Raw genomic sequence first — 17,980 nt, forward strand, 5'->3', positions numbered from 1 at the left:
CTAGGTGTTTTGTTCTCTCTGTACAAGTATTGCAATAAATGTGAAAATATAGAATCTAGGCTTATAGCTTGGTTGATATGGAGATCTTGTTGCCTCTCATTCAAAATGGTTTAAATCGGTTCTACAAGAATTCAATGAAAATTATAGATTTGTTATCTCAATAACCACAAGCATCAGACCATTCCTTACAACCATTCTGAATCAGTATGATATTTGGAATGAAAACTATTTAGTAGGGAAAAAGATTAGGAAAATATCTACTTCTGTTGAATTATATTAAACCTGTGCTCCTTTTAGATTATTTGTCCGGCCATATAACAAAATATATGTTTTGCATTGATCTCTAAATATGAGTCAAATTGTTTTGTTTATTGATGACATTCAAGATTTTCACTCATACTGATAGTGTGAAAACTTTCACAATGGTTTACAACAGCATGTAACAAACTGTGCCAAAAACTACATTCTCAATGCATTGTTCATTTACTTGAAGTATAGTCAAACAAAACAGTTTGGATTGGCATTTCACACTCAACTCAACCAGACAAACTCAGTACTTAAACAAAAATGTTATTTTTTCATTGGTTCCTGAAACACAAATCAAAGATATATCAAATACTTAAAATAATAATAAATACTTTGTGATAGGATAGTTACAACCACTGATCGCAGAGCACAACATTTAAAACCGCTTAAGTAAAGAGCCCCCTGCTGTATTATCTGCAAGACGGATCACTTTAAATTACAAATCTTTTCAATTTGGTTCTGTTCTTTTGCTCCAAGCATGCAAGCATGGAACAGTTTCTCAGCATTGTGCCTCAGTTCAGCATGGTTTGAGAGGTCCCCTCCTATTGGTCCACAGCCTATACTCTAAGGTAAACAACATAAGCCCTAAGGTTAGGCTAAAAAAACAATTTCCAAAGACACTTGATGCGGGAGCCACAATACACAGCAACTGTTGCCCACAGAAAAATCCACCCCATCACTAATTGGGAATGTTTGGCTAATGTCATGCCACTCCTCACTAGGTAAACTCACAGTGGACACAGAATAAAAAACAATTATTAGAACCCTTTGCCTTTATTGAACAGAAAGGTCTAAGCTGACGTTGTTGTGTTTTCAGCCGTGTACCCACTGGCGTTTAGTAGATTACTTGTTTCCTTCACTTTGTCACAGTGTGTGATTGGAGAGATCCGGGCGCTCTTTTCCACCCACTCCTACCTTCTGAGCCAAACCTACGCATCTGCTTGTCACTGACATGGAAGAAGATAGCTTGCTGGATTCAGATTCAGTCTGTCGGGAGAGGAAAAGGAGGATCAAGGGTCCTGCGATGAAATTAAAATGTAGCTATGGAGAGACAATGTTTTCTCCACACAGTGGTTACATGTCTGCATGTTGGAGAAGAAACTACAAAGCCTGGTTGATGAAGGGACCCATAACATACTGTAAAGGTTGTCAAGTCTTTTATAACAATGTCTTCTGACTTGTCACATAATCCAAGCTGCAGCCTCACAATCTATAATCTTTGTCAGTATATCATTAGTTGTCATATCTGTAGCTCCACTTTTTTTTAAGTATTCTAAAATCTTGGGTCCTTCTGTTTCACATAAATATTGTCTCCACCAGGTGCATCATGCTGAGAGCCCAACAGCCAGAAGAGTTACAAAAGCTTATGTCACATGAAAAGACACACCTGTTATGGAGTAATGTGAACCTGGTTCAATATGGACTTTATTTGACCCTTTCCTTTGGACACTTTGGTTCTTACAGTTGTTGAACATTACAGACAAAACCATTTGTTTCTGAGGATCCTCTGCTGCTGAGCACAGGGTCCATGGTTACAAATTAAGAACTTAACAGTAAATAACCCTCGATAACTTGTTTGATCTTAGGTATCCCTTGAAAAACAAAACAAATGACTATATATTATTTCCATAATTTTGACAGGTAGAAATTATTTTCACATCTCAAAACAATGTTTGGGTTTTTGTTTCCATTGGCGTTGAGTTCAAACATGACCACTAAGTGGCTCAAACTCCCTATATCTTTCCAGTTAGTCATTTTTTATGTATTAATTTTAAACAGATTGGAACAATACACTTAAAATGATGGCAAATCATGATTTGAAGGAGTGCGGTTTGTATATAATACAGACAGAAAGAGAAATAGAAAATATAGTTAAACAACAACATACCGTTACTTGTTGGTGTAGTTGTGGTCAAAGATATTGGCATATACATGCATTTCAAATAATGCACCATAATATTAATGAGAAGCTTAAGGCTACATGTATCTTGAGAAACCTTGAAGTTGCTGTTATGGAAACAGCAACTTCAAGGTTTCTCAAGATACATGTATCTCATGGCCTCAAACTTCCTGATATCATCATACACCATGGAGGTGTATGATGATATCAGGAAGTTTGAGGCCATGAGAAAACCTAATCGTTGACTGCTGCTAAGGAGTGTTTGAATGGGGGAGTTAGCACCTCAGTCAACTTCCAAAGAAATTCAAGTTTTGCTAAAGGCTAATTACCTTTTGCAGTTCAATGTTCAACACCTCCACAGAAAGCTGTTTTTCTTCAAATATTGTAAGTCTTCTAAAAATACATTAACCTTAGGAATAGTGAATTAGAGTTCTTCACATTCTGTTTTCTGCATGAAGCAAACTATAAATGATGACTGAAAATTATCAAAAAAACTAAGGACTAAGGCTTCGGCCACACATACTTTTCTTCAGTCTGAGATGACATAATTCAGGAGACTGAGACATTTTGCATGCCGCTCTGGGACTTATAGAGTTCCATGCGAGCAGGTTTTTGCTCTTCATTTCACATTTTGGCTCCATGTCTCATTTATCTCAGGGGACAGATGAGTGTTAGGTATCAGTGGCCACATGAGAGATGTACGGTTCTGAACCACAGGTCTGACTGATGGCAGAAGGAGGCCCGTTTTGGCTCCACTGTTTGACGTGAAGGGGAGCACAGCGGGGACACCGGATCCCACACAGCCGCTATGGTATTCACACTGGTTCACTTCAAGATGGAGGAAACTCTCGCCAAAATCGACATCTGAATGTCTCCACATAGTGCACTTGAATATGTTACTCCCTTCAAATCTTGGTGGAAAACAAATGTCTATTTCATAGACATGCACCAATAAAGATTGTCACAAGAGGCAGTGCAGAGGAGGGAAATGTCTCCTTTTTCATCCTGAGAAAGAGGTGGTCTCAACATGGCCTGTTTTTCTTCAAAAGGTGTTCTTTGAGGGATAAGGATCTACTGCCACCCAAAAGCTATAGCAGTTTATCCTGGCCAAAGAAAACTGACCTCCTCTCCAAAGGGGTTCATCAGGTCCCCTCTAGAGTTCCTGCTGATATACAAGATAAACAGCAAAATATTTTTATCAACAAAAGCATGTACGTTTAGCCTGGGTGCCAGCCCAACTTAGCCCCGCCCACAGAAAATGTTGGTCGGGAAGTTGGGTCTGGGATCGCTCTGTTGGGGAAAAAGTATGTCCGAACAGGAGCTGTTCGGACCAATCAGATTGTCAGGGCGGGCTTTATACGATGATGGACAGAGTTACATTTACATGTATGCATTTAGCAGACGCTTTTATCCAAAGCGACTTCCAAGAGAGAGATTTACAATAGAGCATAGGTCAGATGATCAACAGTAACGTAATCAACCACGTCACCAAAGAGCGCTTGGGTTGAATTCGTTTTCAACAAACAACATACGTTGCTCTGATTGTTATATCCAATTGAGCGAAGAGGCATTTTTTCTACGAGTTAGGTTGAAACACGCCCCATACTCAAAGCCCAACGGAGTGGTTTCAGACTCATATTCTGACTAGAATTATGAGTATGACAACGTCAGGCTAATGTACAATATGGTACTCAACGATTTTCGTTTCAGAAGCGTCACAGACGCGGGCCTTGGTGCAGCTTTGCAAGAGATAGGTAACTTTTGCGTCCAAGCCGCGGCAAGGGGGGGGGGGGGGGGGGGGGGGGGGGGGGGCGAGTAAGTCACTGAAATCAATGCCTGGCTTAAATTTCGCTTTATGAAACAGCCCCCGGTCACTTCAAAATAAAAACACAGTGCATTAAAACACCTTGTGCAACACCGTGTGCAGACACTTCACTACATCGGTTGCAAAAGGCCAGACATCTAAGGATTTTACATCATGGACGACAACAAAGTTGAGTAACACTTGTATGACACCACCAATCCACAAACTCGCCAATATAGGGTTTCCACGGACGTCACATTCTGGGAAGTAACCCGGATGCGCGGCCATCTTGGAGGCACTCGATGTAAACAACTCAAAGGAGTACAACAAAAATAACGTAAATTCTACACTCTTTGGAACAACTGTAGCCATGTCTAAACGACCGAAAAGGTCACCAAAACGTGTCCAAGATCCAAAGGCATACAGGGAAGGCCTTGGACCGCAAGAAAACCGTCGATATGTTGAGAAAATTGGATTTATTGGCTGTGCAGATCCCTACCAGTCAACTAGCTCCCTCTTCTTGGATCTGTGATGACCCTGTGATTCTGCCTTCAGTTGGATATCCAGATATTGTGAACTACCTGGTTTTCTCGCTGAGCCCATATACCGAAGACCTAAAAGCTTACAAAGGTTTGGAGGCCTACAATCAGATGGTGTGTGGATGGGTGAGGGAGATGCAGTACCAAGTCCTCAACAACCGTTGTGTTGTGAAGGCCAAAGTAAGTAATGCAATAGCGTCTTAAATCAACCTAACCATAACTGTATGATATCATTGCAATACTCAAGGTGTACTAGTAGCCAAGTGACACTCAATCGTGTTTTTCTTTTCATTTCAAAGACCCCCAGTTTGCTATGTACACTGTACACTATCTGAGTTAGTTTCACAAGATAAGATAAGCCTACATATTATTATCTTGGACATGTTTTGGTGACCTTTTCGGTCGTTTAGACATGGCTACAGTTGTACCAAAGAGTGTAGAATTAACATTATTTTCGTTGTACTCCGTTGAGTTGTTTACATCGAGTGCCTCCAAGATGGCCGCGCATCCGGGTTACTACCCAGACTGTGACGTCTGTGAAAACCCTCTATACAGCTGCCTTGCAGCATCTGTTCTGAAATGCTGTTAAGACAACTAAACCTGGTCCCGCCGCAGACGCGTCCGGTGTGATTTGAGGTCGCGTCGGGGACGGAACAAACTTACTTCAAAGAGTACACATACTGAGGTGAGTGGATTCCACCTCGGTTATTGGTAGGCCTAAGTAGGAGTTTAAAAAATATGGATCCTTTGGGTCTAAGTTACTCTACTGTCAAGTGCCAAAACTGAATGAGGATTTAGAAAGTGGCATTCTGTCATTTGTATTTATTGTGCTTCACAGTCGACCTCAACACGGCTTCTGACTCTGGGGAAGGGAAGCAGCAGGTCTTGCTGGTGCGATTCATCACTAGGCAAGTGCATGGTCAATAATTCTGACAACCACTTGCATTTGTACTCCCAACCAGGTGCAGAGTTAATGTTTGAGTTCACACACAATGTCAGACCCACAACACTGGATCTCTGGTAAATATCGCTAAAGAACTTGTTTGTGACTGTCACTTGATCTAATACATTTAAATTACTTTAAACACTGTGTAGTCTGTGCTGTATGTGCTAATCACTACAGTATAATCATAACATATTTTAAAAAGGGAATCTTTCTAACCTACACAGAATACAAAATATAAAATGCTTGGCAAGGTGGCTTGTACAAAATGGAATATTTAATAACAGATGGCCCCCACACAGGCACATCTTTAAGCCTCCTTATGTGCAGGGATTTCAGCAGATCAGGAAACACTGTCCCAGGTCAGCCATATATCACTATGATGTACAGCATACAGTCGACTACATCTTTATTATGTAGTTCAAGATGTTTATAATAATTCTCTATCATGCCAAGACTAGACGATACACAACCTAATCTCAGAGGATTAGGCTGGATTGCACAAATACCCCAGATAAACAAAAATAATGGCAGGTACCTAATGTAGCAACACAATTCTCAAAAGGTGCAAAAGAAAAATAAAGCAAAAAAGTTCCCAAAATAAAGACCTTGACTTCTAAAAATAAAAACTGAGAGGGGAATACACAAAACCGTATACAGTACAGCTCTAAGTCATAGTTTCACTATGTATCAGTTTAGATCACCAGTGGTCGTGAATCTAACCCTTTATCTTCTTCACATTTTGGTAGTATACTATATTTACAGCATGCACATTATGAGCATAATCCTTTGGCAACCCAAGTCTGTACAGCCTGCTACGAAAGTATTATTATGTGTAAGCTTATGCCCACTGGCATGTCACGTAAAGTTGTTTTTAGTTTGACATTAAACCTATGCAGTATATCATCAGCTACACAACATACTACTGTAGATAACGGCCAGCATTTCAACTACAAACAAGAAATAACGTTTTTAAGAAAGTACAAACTCCGCCTTTAAATTATTCCCTGAAGACGATGCCTACAGTAGCTTTATCATGACGTTGTTACTATAGTTCTTTCACAAGCCTGTTTCCACTGTGAAAAGTGATTCCAGATGTTTTCTCTACATCCCTGTCAAGTGATGGAGACCAGAGTCGGCAAACTGATGAGGAGGGCCCGAGCTGTCAGGGCACAGTACAGCGCCCCAGTACAGTACAGAATTTTTACTGACATCCAACCACATCAGGATATGTTTGAGCATGTGGCATGGCTGGGGTATTTTACATTTCAGCAGTGAATCTGAAATGGTAATCAATAAATGAACACTGGAGACTGGAGAAACAACTGTTCAATGAGTACAAAGGCTGAAATGTAGGCTACATGTATTAAGCACTTTGATTGAAGACATTTCATCACTGTGTTCTACGTTCTGCAGTCTATCAGACCCAGTGTGTTGCCCTGACATCAATTGTAAGCTGACCTGCCTTACCATCAAGGCTAACACAACATTTTGAATGTAGATGCTAATCTGTTAAAATATCACGAAAGAGCATGACAGGTCGGGAGGAGTCTCTGAACCCTTTATGGATTATAAAGCCCCTTTGTTACCAGAAACAATTTTAACATTTTTGGGATATTGATTCTACGAGGGACCACCCTTACCACCCTCAGTGAGAAATAACAGGGTTTCTTTACATTTTCTACTAACTTTTTATTAACGAGGCCATAATCATCCAACATCAGCAATTTAAAGAGGAGACAGATTCCATATGCCAAACTCTGGGTTCTTCATGGCTTGGATGAAAATCTAAAGAATAATAACAGATAGGCCTACATGTCTGACCTGGTCTATTTGTAACTAAAAGATAGTGTGGACTTATTTATACTGATCATTGATTTTTGTGTCTTGCAACATATTCAACTTTTTTCTTCAACATACAGTAGCCTATGAATCCAAAATGCTTTAGACATATGTTAATGAGCCAATTCATCCTCAAATAGTTTATCAAGAGTCTAGATATACAATTTAGGGATGGATTCTTGATGATGCATAGCAAGTAGCAACAGTTGTAGTTCATAGTTTACATCACTAGAGTCCAATGGATAGGTTAAACTGTGCATTTATGATTTCTTAATGTTATTGTACATTGATTCAAGTTACAAACAGTATAATTCAACTGAATCTGATTGTCTTCTGTTGAAGACTCATACCTTTGTATATAGTCTTTACTGATTTACGAAAACGCTGATACTACAGCCGGACCAAGGCCCTCTAAACAAAGAGGCTTTCTTCATGCCAGGACAGCCAGGAAAAACAAAGTCAAATTAGACAAATAAATAATAAAAATAGCAGAGTGCTATCCAAATGTAGCCTATGTGAGACTGTGTTCAGTGAGCTAGTTATTGGATTCATGTGCTCTGAACTGACCTGCAAGAGCTGACCTGTCTATAATCAACTATGTTGACTAAAATCAGTACTTACTTACATATAAGGTTTTAGTTTATTATGACTCTTTAGACAATTATAAAACAGGCTAGAGTAACACCATACACCTGGACAGGTTTTCATTTATGAACAACAATCCACTGACAAACTGGCAGCGAAAATATTGCTCTGTTAGAGTTAGGATTTTGTTGCTGTCCCCACATTAAACTTTAATATAGTTAATTGGCTAAGGCTATGGAACTTGACAACAGTGCTTTAATTTAGTCATTTAGCAGACGCTCTTATCCAGAGCGATAAGATCATACTATGTCCCTTCAGGGGTTTTGGTGCATTGGACACTTAATTTGTGAAACCAGCTCCGTTATGAGAACGGCTGTGGAAACGGACACACCCATAGTGATATCAGATTCATGAGAATGACTTGAAGAAACATCCCCAGCACTACTAGCTCTGCAGAAACAGAAACTATGTATTACCTCTTTCCTCTACCATGCTCTATGCACCTCAGCATTTGCCCTATTGCTATTTTCTACTCTGCTCATCGTGCCTTTATTTCCATTGATAATGTATAGGACATTGTTAAATGTTGATTTACTGTCAGAGTTCTTGAGTATTCTAATAATTGGTTCCCTGAGAGATTGAGTACAATTATTTAATTGTCTGCACAATGACTACACTCTCAGCTGAACTGCAATAGAAGTTGAGTCATCAACCTACGATCAGACAAAACAATTAGTCATAGAAGTTGCTTTAAGTGATGTCTGACTTGCAATATGCTATTAATAACATGTTAGAAAACAACTAAAGCTCTGACACTGATAGGACGACATTTTTGGATTTGTCCCTAATCAGATTTTACAAACGTTATTTTATAATTACAACTTAGATAGTGAGTGTCCATCCTATTTGGCCTTTAACACCCCTGCTGTAATAGTTAAGATACTGTCCTATCTGCCTGTGAAATGTTTCAAATTGTACTATTTCTTAAATACTACATTCTGAGAAATGAACACTTTGCATTCAAGCAGTAAGTGGTAGGTAATGAACACTTTTTGAATGTCTGCACCAGCTCTCTGCCACACCCAACTGAGACACTGTCTCGACATCCGTGCAGAGAGCTGCGACACGCATTCCCCCTAGAAAGAGGGTGCACAGAACCAAGGGTGGAGGCAGCAGGAGTAAAGTGCTGACCATCCTATGTCACACTAGCAATGAAAGTGTGTGGGTGAGTTCCTGGTCTAAATAATACTGCCCTGCTAAAAAGTAGGTGTGCCCAGACTGCGTGATATGAGATGCTGACTGACAGCGCTATGGTATGGGAGTCTCCTGCATGAACCAGCTCCGCTTGATTTGTTTTTTGGGACTTCATTTTGAAATGGGACCCCCAAAAATTAAATGTTACCCAGTAAGCCAAAGCAACTCTGTTTTATACTTATAAAACGGTCCAGTCCTTGTATTATACCGTGTCAGGCATGTTGTTAACGCTCTCCTTGTCTTTATCTCCTTTAGTACCTTTGCATGCCTTGTTTTGTGAGACTGTTCAACATTTATTGAGTCTTAAAATGAGTCATGCAATTCCTCATTCTGGACTGGTTCCATAACTCCATGCCACAGCATGCCACTTGTACCGAAGACATGAGTCTGTGCCATGCTGTCAATCATGTGACAGTTCCTGTATACTCCCACTCCAACAACGCCTCAGGACCTGTTTGTGTTTTTGACATACAACCATCCTTCCAAAATTCCTCTTCCTCTAAAATAGTTCCTGATCTTACTTGAGTGGATAGGTGAAAACATGTGCCTCTCTACACAGCTGTTACCCATCTCCTCTGTCAGATCCGTGAAACAGGCATTCCAAAACATGTCTAAGTCTCTGGGTTTCTAATGCCTATTCATGTTAATCTTGTTTGCTTCTTACAGACCAGTAGTACTGGAGTCAAATTAAACAGAGTATTCCAAATAATAAAAAATATAGATCATGTTTTCCACAGAATAGCCAGTGAAGGAACAAAGTATTTCAGACAATAATACAAATCTTTCAGAAAAACAAATAAAATTGAAAGGTTTTTGGTTATTTATTTATATAAACAGCTACAGTAAACCATATGCAAAGTAAACATTCTAAAGATTAAAGATGACTGATCTATATATTTCATGTCAATCTGCAAGGCTTCTTCAATGCACACTGCCATCTTGTGGCATTATTTGCTATAACAACTGTTTAGGATGGGATTCCTATTCCACCTCCAAAGACCACTTGAGCCTCTATTCTAACACAAAACTGAATTGGGAATGGCACTGTCAGCTATAGAGGCTGCAGCCTGAAGTCTGAAGGTTATGGTAAACTGTGGAGGAAGTTGGATGGGTCAGTGAAAAGACAAATAAGAGAAGGAAGGCACATCAACACATTTGGGAGTTGGTGAAAAGCTGGCATAGGCCTACTTGTTCTGTGTTTTGTGTGGGGTTGTGTCTCATCTCTTCAACAGGTTGTTGATAGCTTTTATCTCATCATTAGAGAGAGGAGATAGATTGTAGCCCCTTAGCTCAGGCTTCCCTGTAAATAGAGATAAAACACGTCAACATTCAAAGCTGTAAGGTAAGAGACCATTTTCACAAATACTGGAATACTTGAGAGCAAAGCTAAACCCCCATCCAATCAATGCGTCTGAAAAATGTGCTATAGAGAACATCCTTACCTTGCAACTCATTGAGACGATTCACCTTTGCTTTCAACACTTTACGGAGATCATTTATCTCTTTGTCTAGTTGGTCTTGATCTAAACAGTAAAATTATGTTTCAGTGCACTGCAATGGTTGCACATGCGTAGCGTAAAAAGTTGCTGGACAAAAAATAAGAAGGTATGGCTAACCTTTAAGAATCATCTCAGTGGTCTTGGCTTTAGGAAACTTTATAAACATATTTCCAAAGCAAACCTTTACTTTCTCTGAAAGCAACAAATAAAGCAGTCAGCTTTAAACACTTTCTTCTTTTTTTACGTCAAAACCTCTGTTACCATTCTCTTACCATTTGATGAGTTCGGATTACGCAAAGCATTCAACGCCTCCCTGTTTCCATTTCTCTTCTTATCTAGATCCACAATCTAAAATAAATAGTATGATGGACAAAAGCGAAAATAGCTAGCTCAGGAATGACAACGTAGTAAGCCAATATATTCATGCACGTTCCTTCTGTTCAGAAGCATTGGTGCCAATTGGACTTAATTGCTGCAATGACTGACAACACGATCTCATGAACCACTTGTTATGGATATTACCTGTTGTTTGTTTGCAAGGACATCTTCAGCTGCTTCTTCTATTTCTGTCAAATACTCTAAAGCGCGCTGTGATTCCGTCTCCATTATGTTGTGTTCATATTTATGTATGTCCCACGTAATACAAAGGCGGATGGCAATAGTTCCGCGTTCGATTATTTCAGAGCACCAGTCTTGAGCAGTATTGCAGGTTTGGTCCTTCATATGACAGAGTAACAGACGTGTTCATTCCACTTAAATGTACACTGAAGCGATATGAGCGCATGGAATCCCAGCCTTAACATACAACCTTGAAATAATTTATCTTAAATAATGCCAATTGCAAATGTAATTTTTTTTATTCACAAGTTATACTTGGGAGGAATTCAAACAATTTGACGACAGTGATTACAAAATGTGTGTTGAAACGGAAGTACAATTTAAAATTCTTAATCTCTTTATTTCCATGAAAGGGAAGCACCAAAAAGTAAGCACCTTGTGTTTATTAAACTACAACAATCACTTCATCAGCAAGACAGAAGTCAAAACATCATGTTCAGAAGACTGACTTCCCTTTCTTGTTGAAAATGAATGATAACTGTAAAGATGTACTATAGTCTTCATGTTTCATAAATACCATGACAACACTATATTATTAGAAAGAGTAGAGGTGACAGTGGCAAACCTTTGTTTGGCCTTTTTAAACATCACGCAATGTCTGTAAACATATAGAGAATGCCAGTATCAAAGCTGTGGCATTACTTTGTAAATTCTACCTGTTTAAGCCTACCATTTGGCTTTACTATGGTTAAATTCTTGGATCCAAGTAAATGGTCTACTATTGCACCAATAACATCTGGTTGTCGGGCTTCTGAAAGCCCAGCTCTTCTACGTTCAGAGCCACTCCTCTTTCGTTCACTCCTCAAACATTCCGACCCATTTTTCCTCTCGGACCCGCTTCTCTGCTCAGAACCACTTCTCCTTAAACCAACCTGCCTGTGATCCCTAGGTAGTTTATCATCTACCCCAATACAACCCAATTTATTTTCAGTCCCAACACTCAAACCTTTTACTACAGACTGAGGCTTACCAGTTGGGGGAATCGAAACAGGGTTGCGAATGTTTCCAAATGCTTGCATGTTTTTCATGTAGCTCTTCCCTCTCTCCGGGCTCCCAAACCTCTGGGCCCTGCGTGTCATGCTCTTATCAGGCGAGTGAGCCCGGCTCTCACTGTAACTCCTCTTAGGAGGGAGGTAGGCCCGGCCCCTAGGCTCCTGCGGTGGACTGAGTTGAGAATGGCGGTGTTGGACATGGGAGCGACAGCAGGTAGTGTGCAGGGTGCGGCAGGCTGTGCAGGAACAACCAGAGAGTTGGACAGTGTGACTGGCCAGGGAGGAGAGGAACGTGAAAGGAAAGGCCCGCTGACACTGGAGGATGCTCTTGGGACAACTGAGACGGGAGGAGAGAGCAACATGAGGCCGGTGGTGACAACCGGCTACGATTGAGTCATTGGATTTACCACCTTCCTCCTGGACAGTCTGGAACTGATGCCATTCTAGCTGTAGAAGCCTCTCCATATACCTTTCCAGTGGCTCAACTGGCCTGGGACGAGGGGGTACCCCTCGCTCCATGTTGTAGTACACAGCCAGCTGCCCCAGACTCCAAGCATTAAAAGGTGGAGGCAAGAAGTCTGGAAAACTTAAACTGTCGTGGCCCTGCCGTCTTCTTCCAGTGGTATGTGGTGAGAAGTCATTAGAGTCGATAACCTCAGCCCTCAGGTTGAGCTGAGGGGGGGTGCAGTGGGAAGGGAGCACAGGAAGCCTCTCTGACTCAGAAACGTCACTGTCACTGTCTTTGCTTTTCTCTCTGTACTCACTCAACTTCACAGTCTCTGGGTTTGGTGCCTGGTCCTTCTGTGGGTCTGAACTTGGCTCTGATGGAGAGCTTAGAAGTGGAGTTGGTGCACATCTACTTTTCCTAGGACCAGTGTGCTTCTGTTCTCTATGACGGCTGTAGTGAGGGCCCCGTTGGTCCTTGTGCTCATTCCCATCCCCTGTAGAGGGCAATGAATGGGGCTTTGCATCTGGTTGGTGCTGGGTTCTGGACAGAAAGCCGCAAACATTTGAAACATATTCATGGTACGATAATAAATATCATATAATAAATAAGAAAAATTGTCTTGGATGTGCATTTACTCTCACTTGAGTTGAGATGTGTTGTGCTTGGTTGACAGGCTGTTAATTTTGTGTCTTCGTCGTCTCTGCAGAGACTGCTATGATTACAAATATAAAAAATGTAAGCAACAGATTTAATTATTTACATTAAATTCTCAATTCTACAAATGATGTCAATTTCCAATGTATTTGTTTTTGTATTGGCTATAGCTGAAAGGTACAAAATAGAAATGTGCTTACTTTTTCCACTGGCTGAGAATTGTCTTGAGATGCTTTCACAGGTTGCAATGACTTATGGGTCTTGTCATTTTTACTTCGCCTCCCCATATTGGTGCTATAGGAAAAAAAAGAAGTAGCCTAATCTGAATTTAGACCAGCCCTAAATAAATATATACAAGCATATACAAGGAAGTGTTTGCAAATACAATTGGACTAGGGTATGGTTTGGGTAGGGTGTATTGTTTCACGGTGTCGCCTCACATTAATTGTCATTTCAAAGTATGATAATGAAATATATGGTCAAACTACCAAATCTAGGCTACCAGACAATAGATGTCCGATTATAATAACATACAATTGCTATGTGACATTGGTGCCACATGTAGCTTAAGTTTGAGAAATGTAACCCAAATTCTTATGTTCTATAAATATAGGCAACTCGTTTCACAAAGACGACAAATGTAATGCATACCTTGTCACTGTATCAGCATCCCACGATATTTTATCCAGCCTTTCCCTGAAAGAAACCTTGCTGTAACCACTTGTACGTTGCAGCAGGATTGTGCCCATCGATGAAAAAAAATTGGAACACTTTCAAATAAACCAAACTTGTGCATGCTAAATGAATTAGATTTTTTCCTGCACATAATGTTTTTGCATCTCACAAAAAGCGTTTTTAAAACACTAACGACAGCGTGAGAACATGGCTTCTAGCTATGCCACGACGGACCAGCGGCCAGCGGGTGATCACAAACAGAAATGTAGCATTTTAATTGTTTTAAGGTATCCATATGTAGGACAAGAAATAATATGTTGCATAACGAATCTTTCATGCATCAGAGTGTAGGAGCATCTTGTTGTTGTCTTTTCAAGCACCCAGTAGGCTCCCTGTCATTAATTTATCGACATGGGCTGAAGCGTTGTGGGTAATGTAGTCGTTTACCGTAGCTTACATCTAGGCGTGGTGAGGCTTCCCACAGCAAGGTATGTTGGGCTACGGACACAACGGGCATGAAATATCTTTATCGCAACACTAGCGCTCATCTAAAAGGCTGCAGTCAACCCATAGCCTGCCATGGAAGCACTAGCCTAGAAACGCACGTACAAGATCAAAACAGCAACTTGCTATTAATATCCACAGTAGGACTCTTGCTAAATGTCAAAGGTGACCTATACAGTAAGGACTTTGGGGGTCAGATATCTTGGCTGCTGAAATGTTTTGTGCCAAATCTAAAAATACCTCTTATTTCATAAAGAAGGATCACAACCCCAAACTGGCAACCTTCAACTTTCCTTAGAGTTCTGAAACGTTATTCGAAGCAGTTGGGAACAGATGCCAGTCGTGTGGTTTATATTGGGGTAGTAACAAACACTTTGAGCAGCAGTGCAATCAAGACTGTTGCCAGTTGCAGATGGTCTTGACTAAGGAACTCAAATAGTAAGTTTTTTTTACTTAAAATTATGCATGCCTAACCAAACCTTTAAATTGTGCATGTGACTTAAATATGCTCAAGAAACTATCTTGACACGAGGATAACAGTTTCCTTCAAGACTTATTAGTTATCGTTTGGTTAATTTCCTCATACAGTTGTATTCCTGTGCTGTAGTTTCAATGAGAATGAACAAGGTTGGGGCACAGCAGACAAAGAAAGCCTCTCCGGGGTCGAATGAAGTTGGAATGCAGTTCACCAGTGTATCCAGACCCAAAACAACCATCCGTTTGAGGGATCTCTATGACCCTAAACCTGAACCAGTAAAACCACCAGTCAGAATACGTCCTCCCAGTCCTAGACCTCCTCCATCTAAGGAGCCTGTTTTTGGGCGCAGCCTCTCTTGCAATCCACCGACCAAGCCCATTATAAGAAGGCGAGCCCAGTCCCTGCCTTCATCCACAGAGAGGAAGAAAAGCCCAAGAAACCTGCAGGTGCGCTTTGTGGACTCACTGGGCCTCGAACTGGAAGATGTCAAAGTATTTAAAGTCGGTGAGGACCCTTCAATACCCCTTCATGTCATCTCTAGGCTGCTGATGAGCTCGGAGGTGGCAGCAGGGAAACCAGTAGAGTTGTCTCTGCCCTACTTCAAACCCTGCTTTGCTGAAGACATGGGAGCTCAGCCGGGTTTTCTGAAGCGCCTATGCATTCAGCGAGTTTGTCTGGAGCATGTCTTGTGCTCAGAGCATGGAATAGCAGGTACCATACAAGTCATTAACTCAGCTTTTGAGAAAAATGTAATAGTGCATTACTCGTTTACTAATTGGAGGAGTTGTGCAGACACCAAGGCATGCTGGGTGTCGACCGTACAGCGTTTGGCCACTGACGGGCCAGAATCCGATGTCTTCCGATTTCGCCTACCAGTTCCACCTTTTATATTGCAGCCTGGAGCAATCTTGGAGTTTTCCATCTGCTACCAAGTCATGGGTTGTGAATACTGGGACAATAATAATGGGCGCAATTACATGCTGTCATGCCATAGCTACAAGTTGACAGTACCAAAAGAATGTGAGAACAGTATGGTGCATTTCACATGAATGGCCAAGTTTTACCAATGCATTTATCTGAGGTTTGCTTAAAATGGTAGGAATACCCACAACTCAAACTTGTTCTTCTACTCCATGGGAGCTAGAATAATGACTCTTTGAGGTTTTACTAGAAAGATAAATCTAATATAGAGCAAAACCTTTTCAATTAACTTTTTGGTTCCACTGTCATTAATAGAATCAAGACCCATATTTCTGTTTTGGTGCTGTGTGTGTATTTGACATAGCGTCTTCCACCTGTCTAAGGGCACTACTAATGAGTTTGCTCATTTATCACTTCTGCAAGGCCTGTAATACAATTCCATGGTAGGCTGCGTGTCCTCAAAGTAACTGTCTGGAACTATGACACAGCTGCAGTAGACAGGAGTTTCTGGTGAATATTCAAGGACTGCAAGCTTAAGATTGTAGTCTTTACAATTCATTCAATCTTATGGGAAATTACTACACTATAATGTACTCTATAATACCATAACATATTAACCATCAAATTCAACAAACTGATCTTCTAGATTTTCTAGACACAGTTTGTATCATGGTATAAAGTTATGGATTTTGTTTGTAATGGTTAAGATGTGGATAGAACATTGGGTTAAGAGTAATCAACCTCATACAAGTCTACTTGACCTTTCCTAACACTTAAGAGTTAAGATTTCTGGCAGTGCAATGGAATGGCATCTTAGAGATTCATTCTTTCATGTCCCTTTTTTAGTACAGCTGTACAAGAAGCACATTGCATGCTGCAAACATGAGTTGTGTTATCGAAACGTTGTGGAAAATAAAATGCACACTCAAACTTGCTAAACAGTTTTGAAACATTTCATTTTTATATGAAGGATTTTGTCTTGATTGCCCATTGTACCGAATTGACTTCTCATTTCGATTTTATTGTCATGTGAGATAGTTACACTATTTGAGATGCTGATATTAAAATAAGCAACATATATCTAACACTTTTTGTCAGAATAACAGTGTATATCCCACCTCAGCTCAATTCACACATTTTTCTACTGCCTTTTTAAAACTGTGCATGAGTTCTATTGTTGTATGTGGTCACTAGATGGAGTCAAATCCTCCATTTCAGTGGAGTTTAGTTCAAATTCAGAAACGTGAAAGGATGAACTCAACGTTTGTGTGACTCAATATATGACAAAACTTGCTTTTTGTGCATTCAATTAGCTCAGTTCTATGATTAAGAGGAGCAAATTGAAGAAGGGAATCAGCTCATCAAGTCTGATTGCAGACGTTGATCCCTGTTCAATGGGGACAGATTGCCCCTTCTCTCCATTCCAAAACTGATAAGGAGAGAAGATGCAAAAATGCTCTAATAACTGTAACCTGAGCAGTTATTTATGTACTGTATAAACAGACACGTGACAGCTTATGACCAAAATGAGTGGTCACGTATTTCTTTTATACTTCCTTTATATGATGTTACAGACATGCTGTTATTCACTAACAAAAAATTATACACAATTCTATCATTATGTAGAATGTTCCTGGCTCAATAACCTCACAATGTTGGCCACGATTGTACACAGTGTAAAAGAAACAAAAATAGAAGCATAATATTACTTTTTGCCATCATCATGTCAATATCTTTACAGAGACTACCTGTCTGGCCTGGAGTGAGATCTAAGCTAGACAAATGATTGTCAGAGATTTTTCTAGGATGATAAACATTGCTCTGAAATGTAATGGTGCTAACAAAAGCTCTTCCATGTCTTGTGTGTGTGTGGATGGGACTTATGCAACAGGACGTCATCTCCCCCTTCAGTGAGAGCAGAGGAGACACTGCAGACAAAATGTCCCATGCTTCTCTACGCTTCATTAGTCCTGCTTCATTACGCAGCTATCACAGTTACATTTTGGATTGTAACCCAA

The 17,980-nt window shown here is 40.3% G+C and overlaps 3 protein-coding genes across 9 annotated transcripts; 1 reads left to right on the forward strand and 2 right to left on the reverse strand.

The window, feature by feature from the left end:
• Positions 1 to 416: 416 nt before the first annotated feature.
• pdrg1 (p53 and DNA-damage regulated 1) lies at positions 417 to 11,317 on the reverse strand. Of its 3 annotated transcripts, none has more exons than XM_047026421.1 (6): positions 11,195 to 11,303; positions 10,945 to 11,020; positions 10,790 to 10,864; positions 10,616 to 10,696; positions 10,362 to 10,473; positions 417 to 1,293 (listed from the first exon to the last, which is right to left on the reverse strand). In XM_047026421.1, exons 1-5 carry the CDS (start codon positions 11,276 to 11,278, stop codon positions 10,391 to 10,393), a joined length of 399 nt encoding a protein of 132 aa, XP_046882377.1. In that variant the 5' UTR covers positions 11,279 to 11,303; the 3' UTR covers positions 417 to 1,293; positions 10,362 to 10,390. The 3 variants fall into 3 exon arrangements, with proteins under 3 accessions (XP_046882377.1, XP_046882376.1, XP_046882378.1); XM_047026420.1 differs by lacking the exon at positions 417 to 1,293 and adding an exon at positions 9,976 to 10,264; XM_047026422.1 differs by lacking the exon at positions 417 to 1,293 and having other exon boundaries at positions 9,976 to 10,473; positions 11,195 to 11,317.
• A 201-nt stretch (positions 11,318 to 11,518) lies between these two features.
• On the reverse strand, positions 11,519 to 14,607 carry fam217bb (family with sequence similarity 217 member Bb). 4 transcript variants are annotated; one of them, XM_047026507.1, is made up of 5 exons: positions 14,507 to 14,607; positions 14,036 to 14,080; positions 13,585 to 13,678; positions 13,372 to 13,442; positions 11,519 to 13,270 (listed from the first exon to the last, which is right to left on the reverse strand). In XM_047026507.1, the coding sequence occupies exons 1-5, from the start codon at positions 14,605 to 14,607 to the stop codon at positions 11,929 to 11,931; spliced, it is 1,653 nt and encodes a 550-aa protein (XP_046882463.1). In that variant the 3' UTR covers positions 11,519 to 11,928. The 4 variants fall into 4 exon arrangements, with proteins under 4 accessions (XP_046882463.1, XP_046882462.1, XP_046882464.1 ...); XM_047026506.1 differs by having other exon boundaries at positions 14,036 to 14,104; XM_047026508.1 differs by having other exon boundaries at positions 14,517 to 14,595.
• ppp1r3db (protein phosphatase 1, regulatory subunit 3Db) lies at positions 14,561 to 17,372 on the forward strand. 2 transcript variants are annotated; one of them, XM_047026511.1, is made up of 2 exons: positions 14,561 to 15,001; positions 15,171 to 17,357. In XM_047026511.1, exon 2 carries the CDS (start codon positions 15,176 to 15,178, stop codon positions 16,088 to 16,090), a length of 915 nt encoding a protein of 304 aa, XP_046882467.1. In that variant the 5' UTR covers positions 14,561 to 15,001; positions 15,171 to 15,175; the 3' UTR covers positions 16,091 to 17,357. The 2 variants fall into 2 exon arrangements, with proteins under 2 accessions (XP_046882467.1, XP_046882468.1); XM_047026512.1 differs by having other exon boundaries at positions 14,844 to 15,001; positions 15,152 to 17,372.
• Positions 17,373 to 17,980: the final 608 nt, after the last annotated feature.

Source organism: Hypomesus transpacificus, chromosome 9 (genome assembly GCF_021917145.1).
Source record: "Hypomesus transpacificus isolate Combined female chromosome 9, fHypTra1, whole genome shotgun sequence".
NCBI lineage: Eukaryota > Metazoa > Chordata > Actinopteri > Osmeriformes > Osmeridae > Hypomesus > Hypomesus transpacificus.